Source organism: Phycodurus eques, chromosome 21 (assembly GCF_024500275.1).
Source record: "Phycodurus eques isolate BA_2022a chromosome 21, UOR_Pequ_1.1, whole genome shotgun sequence".
Taxonomy (NCBI): Eukaryota; Metazoa; Chordata; class Actinopteri; order Syngnathiformes; family Syngnathidae; genus Phycodurus; species Phycodurus eques.
The window spans coordinates 16,282,265-16,291,235 of NC_084545.1; the positions used below are offsets into that span (position 1 = coordinate 16,282,265).

Sequence of the window (8,971 nt, forward strand, 5' to 3'; positions counted from 1 at the left end):
CCTGATTTATAGCCCGCCCACCCCCCAACCCTGACCCCCGAATAGCAAAAAATCTGTGAGTAACTGATGTACCCCCAAAATAATAATTGTTTATAATTGCCTATCGAACCCACAAGATGGCAGCAAAGCACGACTTGTATTTTAGATCCAGCTTTGGCATGAGTTTGTGAAGCGCAAACCCTAACCTGAACCCTAACATGCATGTTTTTAAGAGTGTGTGAGGAAAACCCCGTGCAAGCGTGCGGAAAACGTGCAAAAGTCACACAAAAAGGTCACACCCCATGTTTGAACTCCAACCTTTGGACTGTGAGACAGATGTGAAAACCACTCGCCCACCGTGCTGGGATATAAAACACTCTTTTAAAAGCTACACCGTCGCACAAACTGCACGCCCCGACACCACAAATCAAAACGCACTCCGGGAGGCGCCGCAGTCCGCAAAACTAACGATAAGCCACGATTTGTTTTGATGTGCGGAAAATATTGATTTGTGTGTTTAGACTCTCCAAAGCGCTGGTTTACACGCAGAGCACTCTTCGGGAATCATCCATCACGCACACGCACGCTACCTGAGAGGACAGCAGGTCACAGTCGACGTGCGCACCCGTCCCCGTGCGCCGGCGCTGCAGCAGGGCGGCCAAGACGGCGCCGTGGGCGTACAGGCCGGTCGCCAGGTCAGTCATGGCCACGCCGGGCCGGACCGGCTCGCCGTCCTGTCCGCACGAAAACTGCGTCACGGGACGTCTCGCGCGCACACGCACACGCACACGCACGCCTCTCTGACCTCTGGCCCGGTGATGTGCATCATCCCGGACACAGCTGAGGCAATGGAGTCGTACCCCGGGCTTTGATTTTGAGGCCCCGTTTGTCCGTAACCTGCACACACACACATGCACACACAAAGGCGAACCAATCAGAGTGAGAGTTGTGACTTGAGGTGCCTGTCTGAATAGCTTTCAGTGCATTGTGGGTAATTGATGAAACTTGATGGCTATGTGCTAATAAACATGAGAAGTGGCGGGCCAGCCACTGACGCCATCTGGTGGCCAGTAGGAGCATGGCAACCAAGAGCTGCATCTTAAGAACAGATTCCAATTTAGCACATTTTGTTTTGCGAGATTTGGCAACTTTTCAGACCAGCCGCGCAACTTTTGGGATTTTCTGAATCTTTTGATCCCATTATGGAGTGCAGATGAGGAAATCCCGAAATTCCTTGCGAGTTTTCTGTATGAAACTGTCTGGCTACTTGCTCACACAGTTGTTGACAAAGCGGCGAGCCTCGCCCCAGCCTTGCTTGTCAATAACTGCGCCTTTCGGGACGCTCGCTTTTATACCCAATCATGACACTCAGCTGTTTCCAATGAACCTGCTCACCTGTGGAATGTTCCAAACAGGTGTTTTTGGAAAATTCCTCAACTTTCCCACTCTTTTGTTGCCCCTTTCCCAGCTTGCAGGCATCACATTCAAGATGAGAGAATATTGGCAAAACAAAGAAACAAACAAAAAACAATAAGGTTCAGCAGTTTGAAGATTAAGTATCTTGCCTTTGCAGTGTATTCAATTGAATATAGGTTGAAAAGGATTTGCAAATCATCGTATTCTGTTTTTATTCCAGTTTTACACAACGTCCCGAATTCAATAGGATTGGGCTTTGGTAATAATGCAAAAAAGTGACTATCCATTTGACTGAATATGGTTTTCAGTTTCATAAGCCCTCTGATGGAAACCACAACTACAATTTGTTGTCCTCAATGAACCTAACATGCACATTTTGGGAATGTGGCAGGAAGTCGGAGAAAACACGCACAAGCGCGCGGAGAACCGCCAACCTCAAAACTCATTTTTTTAATAACGTATATTTTCACTTACTGCAAGCGGGTCTGGAACGTAACGCCCGCCATAAAGACGGGTTCACTAAATGACATTAGCTCGCAACTTTTAGCAACAAATGGATACTTTTTGATCTCATGAGGGAAATGTGATTATTTTCGGGCAGCGCCGGGATATAAACAGAACAACAAAATGAGTTGGCAACAGTTCTCCTGAGTGGAGATGTTTGTGGCACACCATTACGTCATGAATAGACTTTACACCCATCTGATCGGTAGCCGCCGATAATTAGCATTTTATGCTGATCGGCCGATTTGATCGACTCCGCAAAAGACATTTACTCCGCGTCGCTATCGTGTACAGTATATTTGAATCCAAAAGCTGGTTTATTTTTAGCCTTGCCGCGTGTCTTTTGAAGTAGTACTGTAAATACCTGCCCCCCGCCAATAAAGTTTTTTTTTTTTTTTTTTTTTTTTTTTTTTTTAAAACATGTCGGCGGTGCGGGACGGACAACACGTCCGAGACAGACGACGAGACAAATTTGCACGTTCACGTTTGCACTCTGTCAGACTACTGCAATCAAATCTTGTATTCCGATACCACCGCATCCCGTCGTTTACGATCACCGGGCTTTATCTCGTCAACTCACAGACGCGACCGGATACACCCGGTACCACGGCGACCGACAACAACAGCGGATCGCACAGAGTGTATTCTAAGAACCGAAGGGGGAAAACGTGTGCTGGTGGACATCGGTGCTCGGGAGAGGACTTTAATCCAAAGACCGCTTGAGGTCTGTTTACGTACTTTTAATACGATACGGTTCGCTAGTTATGTAGGCTAGCACTAACGGTTGTACGTAAACATGCCGGCGTTATGTCGAATCATGCTCTAACGATTGGGGGTGTGTGAAGTCATTTAATTACAGTAAGCAAGCACTCATTATTTCTGTCATGTTGTAATGTTGGTTTGACCTGACTGATTAGAATACATGACCTGACTCGAGAATAATTTTGAAGATACTCATATATACAGTAAATGAACAAGTCATTTAAATGGACACATTGCTCCATCTTGTGATCAGATCAGTGATCGGTTATCGTTTTTTTTTAAACTCGCTGATCGGCCCCGAAAATCCCGACCAGTGGTTAACGGCAGATTCGGCAGCACCCGGTGCGGATTAGGCGGCGGCAGTCGCGACGCATTAAGTGGCGACCGTTCCCATCACGCTACAGTAAGCCCTCGTTTCAGAAACGAGGTGAAATCCGCTGAGAAGCGACCACCTATTTGTTTTGAAATCATTTCTACATCTTTGAAAGCAGTATGAACCTCCTGTCAGCCTCTACCCTACTCTTACAAACACTTTCTACACTCTTAAACACCTTTTCATTGGCTGGCAACCAATCCACCGTGACCCCGTCTCACGCACAAATTCAGCTGGGACAAACTCCAGTTCAGTCACGTCCGCGCACGGCTCCAAGATTTGTTTCTCTCCCGGCGCTAAAAGGGTTAGGGCTTGACCGGCCTGCAGAGGGCAGCACCTGAAATGGAGCAGTAGATGAGCGCCGGGTTCCGTTTGCTGAGCTCCTCGTATCCCAGACCCATCACAGACAGTTTGCCCGGCAGGAAGTTCTCCATCATCACGTCGCACGCGCCCGCCAGCTGAAACCGCAACACACAATCCACGTCGGCAGCGTGTTGTCAACATGTTAGCGCGTCACGTTTCTCTGGTGACTGATGAGCTTCGAATGCGAACGAAATCTCAAGTCGTCTTAGCGTAGACGACGGCTGGGAAAACGTTTGTGCTCAAGCGCCACATTTGATTTTTAAAATGTACAGATGGGCCAGCTCGTGCATAAAGGAGCTCAAAAATTTCTAAAAATGTATGGAAAATATTTTTTGTTACAATGAATGAACCAACAATTCCATGTTTTTAACACATTACCACTTGATAAGACAAAGATAATGACATTCAGAAATCGACAAAAATCAATCGGGTTTTTTTTGCCAATTTTTCGCTCTGTTGTAAAGTTAAACAAATACTAAAGGACAAAGTATTTTAAGAGTCAAATGTCTTGCCTGTAACTCATACCTTTATTGTTATAAGCATTAAGGGATCCCAAAAACAGTCTTATTATTCCTTATATATATTTTTTTTTTATTAATCGGCCGATGAATCGGTTATCGGAATATTATTCTGCCGAATATCGGAATCGGCCTCATAAAATCCGTATCAGCCAGGCATTATTTTGAATATCAAGAAACTTTGGTGTTAATGAGAAGTATCTTTCTTTTTTTTCACATCAAATAAAAGTCAGTCTTGTTGACATGAAAACACAAAACCTGAATGAAAAACTGAAGTAACAATGTCTTTTTCTGATTATTTTAATGTTATCGTCATTGGACCAAAAAGCTTTTTACCTCCTGGACGACTTGTGCTCCTCGAGGATGTTTGAGGTCCACGGCGACGCTCTGCAAGTACAAACCCAATTCCAATGAAGTTGGGACGTTGCGTTAAACGTAAATAAAAACAGAATACAATGATTTGCAAATCATGTTCAACCTATATTTCATTGAATACACCACAAAGACAAGATATTGAATGTTCAAACTGATACATTTTGTTTTTAGCAAATAATCATGAACATAGAATTTTATGGCTCCAACACGTTCCAAAAAAGCTGCGACAGGTGGCAAAAAAAGACTTGAGAAAAGTTGCGGAATGCTCATCAAACGCGTGTTTGGAACATCCCACAGGACACAAGGTTCAAAAGCCAGCATCTGTGATGGTATGGGGCTGTCTTAGTGCCAATGGCATGGGTAACTTGCACATCTGTGAAGGCACCATTAATGCTGAAAGGTACGTACAGGTTTTGGAGAAACATATGCTGCCATCCAAGCAACGGCTTTTTCACGGACGCCCCTGCTTATTTCAGCATGACAATACCAAACCACGTTCTGCACGTGTGACAACAGCGTGGCTAGTAAAAGAGCGCGGGTACTCGACGGGCCTGCCTGCAGTCCGGACCCGTCTCCCATTGAAAATGTGTGGCAAATTATGAAGCGTAAAATACGACAACGGAGACGCCGGACTGTTGAACGGCTGAAGCTGTACATCGAGCGAGAATGGGAAAGAATTCCACCTACAAAGCTTCAACAATTCGTGTCCTCAGTTCCCAAACATTTCTTGAACGTTGTTAAAAGAAGAGATGATGTAACACAGTGGTAAACATGAGCCTGTCCCAGCTGGGTTGGAACGTGTTGCAGCCATAAAATTCCAAATTAACGATTATTTGCTAAAAACAATCAAGTTTATCAGTTTGAACATGAAATATCTTGTCTTTGTAGTGTATTCAATTAAATAGAGGTCGAACATGATTTGCAAAAAAAAACAGCTTGTGAGTGCGAGCGAGGCGCTGCTGCTTTCAATGCGAATTCCTGTTGACGAATAAATCGACCGAAAGTACTCCGACCTTTGTTCTTGGCCTCACCGCACGTACTTTTTTGTTGCGGTTGACGCTGAGGAAGTAGACGCTCTCCGAGCCCACGAAGGGGGGGCCCCACGCCCGGGTGTCGTCGCCTGCACCTGCCGAGCGACACACAAGGCGCGCTCCGCATCATCATTCGCGCGAAGAAACAGACAAGACGAGAAACGAATGGTTGTTTTGCGTACGAGCGAAAAGAGAGTACTTAGCAAAAGCAGCGACTGCATCATGACATGTCGGAAACTTGTGCCCCGAGGAAACAATATGTGCTTCCAACTTCCAAGCCGCAAATATTTTGCTTTGCCTCATCGAGGTCGGCGGCCGAGCCACCAAATTATAACGGCTCATTTTGCAATGTTACATGACTGAAGCGCTTATTTCACTTTATCTAGAAAGACAAAAAAAATATTACTTTTCTTTCTGTTGAAGAAAGTTAATGCTAGGAGAAATAAAGTTGGAAAAAAACCATTTGAAGGCTCGTTTGGTATGAGGAGAACTAAAGCACATTGCAGGAGGGAAAAAAATAAAAAGCAAAACTTGTTTTGATGGCCGTCATTGTCATTTGTTTTTTGTCTAGCGACAGATGAAAATCAGAAATCAGATTTCATTTGAAGGTGGAACGCGTTCCGACATGAACTTGAGGATGAGAAGACGTCACCTGGTTTCTCCACTTTGATGACTTCGGCTCCCAGGTCTCCCAGCATCATGGTGGCGAACGGTCCGGCCAGGACGCTGCAAACACGTGGCACGAGAGGCTCACCCGGCGGGCGCAAAGCGGGCGACACTGCCACGACGGAGCCTTCGCCCAAGTCCATCGCGACACGATATTGACATTCTAGCACGCTCACCTGTTATTATTTTCGATTCACTAAGCATCATTTTTACCATTTCCGTGTAATTTCATAGCAATGTGAACATTTTGGACTTGTATCTGTTTTTCAACTACCGGTAAAATATTTTCTTGTTCCTGAAGATTTTGCAAGGAAATGACATTCAGAAAAAAAACCCTCTTTGTCTGCTTTTGCTTTTGAATTCTTCACATGTAGCTCGTTGCTTCTAATATCATTTCTGCCATCGGAAACCGCATCGCTAACCCTGAGCGCTCCCCGCGCCGCTTACCGGGTCAAGTCCAACACTCTGACGCCCTCCAGTGGCCGGCCACGGTCATCACCTGCAGGCGAGTCACGTCTTGAAACCAACAATAAACAAATACATCCAGGCTTGAAAAGTAGACGACTGATTCAGCAACATTTGTAACAACAGCAACAAATCCAGCCGAAGGCTTTATTTTTTGACTGTTATAATTGTTATTTTGAGTTAATTTGATATTTTCCCCCCGAAAGGAACAACTTATTTTCACATTACCTGTAAAGAACAAATATGTCTTTCTCCTATTTTTGTGGAGGACGATGCAAGTATATGCATCATGTATATGAGAGGAAAAAACGTTTCAAAGGTTGTTTGCAATCTGGAGAAATAAAAATACAGTATTACCATTTGCTTTTTCTAAAAGCGAAGGGGGGAAACGTCCGTTTTTGTTTTTTGGCGGAGGGAAGCATTTTGTATCGAGGCTATAGCTCGCAACCCTGGCCATAAAAAGTAAGTTTTAGTTTTTGTTGCGAGTGCAGTAATTTGTAAGAACAGTTCAGAACGTACAAACGTTTAAGTGGGTTGGGTTACGTTAAAAAAAAGAATAAAGTGTGAACTTTTCCATGAATGTAGAGGCAGTTTCATCTTGCGAGGAGGAGCCATTTAGCTCCAAGCGTTAGCCTGTTAGCTTTGGTGCTGCTGCTACCTGTTGCAGATGGCGACAGCCGCCGTCCGCAGGACAAACTTTTCACTCTTGTCCTCCCTGGCTAGAGCGAGGCCAAAGCCGCCGCCGAACGAACGGCCCGGAGGAAACGCGAAGACCAAACACGCAACAGCATTTTATGAATTCGTATTATATGACCGCTTGGCCGTCCGCAGCTAATGCTAATGTCAAGTTAACGTCAATGAGTATTATAGACACTTCCGGACCAACATTTTCAGCGTTGCGGCCATGCACATCAAATGGAAATAGAGCCGGTTGGCCCGCTTTTGGGATACGTCAACAAGTTCGCCATGTTGAATGTGGCACAGGTTAATGGAAAACTTTAGAAAGCGACAACCCAAAAAGTGCCCATAGTGCCTCTCATTAAAACACACGCACACGCACAGGTACACAGGGGGACATCGAGGGGGACATTTACACATACCTGTGCAGGTGGTAAATAGATGTAATATTTTTACACTACAAAATTAGCCTCTGTGTTTTTAAAGGACATGCATACACAACCTTTTTTTTTTTTTTTAAACTAACACAAGTAACCATTAGTTTGATCAGAAAATACCATATATATATATATATATATATATATATATATATATATATATATATATATATATTTATTTATTTTTTGTGCAATATATGAAAGTGATCCTGGGGGAAGAGGCCCCCCATGATTTTGAATATCTAGCCTCGCTAATGTTTTATTTAATCTTCTAACATATCAGCCGTTATCACCGCTTATCCTGGTTAGGGTCGCGGGGCGCTGGAGCCTATCCTAGTTGTGTTTGGGCGAAAGGCGGACGATACCCCGAACTGGTCGCCAGTCAGTCGCAGGGCACATAAAGACACGGACGACCGTTCGCACTCACATTCACACCGTCACTGAGTGGGAACTGAACCCACGCTGCCCGCACCAAAGTCAGGCGAGTGGACCACGACACCATCAGTGACCTTAGCTGAACATCCATCTATCCATACACTCACGCGGGTCGCGGTCTGCTGCAGCCTTTCTCAGCTATCTTCGGGCGGGAGGCGGGGTACGCCCTGAACCGGTCGCCAGCCAATCGCAGGGCACATAGAAACAAACAACCGTTCGCACTCGCATTCGCACCTACGGGCAATTTAGAGTCTTCAATCAACCTAGCACGCACGTTTTTGGGATGTGGGAGGAAAGCGGAGCGCCCGAAGAAAAGCCACACAGGCACGGGGACAACATGCAAACTCCACACGGGCGGGGCCGGGATTCGAACCCCGGTCCTCAGAACCGTGAGGCAGACGTGCTAACCAGTCGCCCGCCGTGCCGCCTCTTAGCTAAACAATGGTAAGAAATGTATTCTTACCAGTTGAGATTCAAACATATACATACATATATAGCCTGTTAATTGGAAAATTGGCAATAATCAAAGGGTTGTTAAAAACAATAACTATTTCTGTATGTTATGTAATATGTGGGTTTTCAGCTTAAGTCAAACCAATGCTTTGAAAAAAAAAAAAATTGGAAATAAAGTTTAATATTTCGGCACGGTGGGAGACTGGTTCTTACCTGTCTCACATCTGTCTCACAGTTGTGCGGTTGCGGGTTCAAATCCGGCCTCGCCTGTGCGGAGTTTGCATGTTCTCCCCGTGCCTGTGTGGCTTTTCTCCGGGTTTCCTCGCCCATCGCAAACACATGCGTGCTAGGTTGATTGAAGACTCTAAATTGCCCGTAGATGCGAGAGTGCCAATGGTTGCCCGTTTCTACGTGCCCTGCGATTGGCCGGCGACCAGTTCAGTCCGCAGTTAGCTGGGATAGGCTCCAGCACGCCCGCGACCCGAGTGAGGAGAAGCGGCTCAGAAAATGGACGGA

General features: G+C 45.5%; 1 protein-coding gene across 14 annotated transcripts in view; it reads right to left on the reverse strand.

The window, feature by feature from the left end:
* sugct (succinyl-CoA:glutarate-CoA transferase) overlaps positions 1-7,315 on the reverse strand; it is a 48,940-nt gene extending 41,625 nt beyond the window's left edge. For 11 of the 14 annotated variants that reach the window (XR_009767381.1, XR_009767378.1, XR_009767382.1 and 8 more), the window contains exons 1-8: positions 6,810-7,089; positions 6,435-6,486; positions 5,974-6,047; positions 5,331-5,416; positions 4,252-4,302; positions 3,372-3,492; positions 785-876; positions 570-713 (exon numbers count right to left, since the gene is read on the reverse strand). Coding sequence is in view for 7 of the 14 variants with exons in the window: in XM_061666525.1 (XP_061522509.1) it covers positions 570-713; positions 785-876; positions 3,372-3,492; positions 4,252-4,302; positions 5,331-5,416; positions 5,974-6,047; positions 6,435-6,486; positions 6,810-6,909 (720 nt within the window). In the remaining 7 variants the exon portion in view is untranslated. Of the gene's footprint in view, positions 1-569; positions 714-784; positions 877-3,371; positions 3,493-4,251; positions 4,303-5,330; positions 5,417-5,973; positions 6,048-6,434; positions 6,504-6,809; positions 7,090-7,110 lie in introns of those variants that run through there. The other 3 variants (XM_061666522.1, XM_061666529.1, XM_061666528.1) reach the window with 3 other exon arrangements.
* Between the last annotated feature and the right edge of the window lie 1,656 nt (positions 7,316-8,971).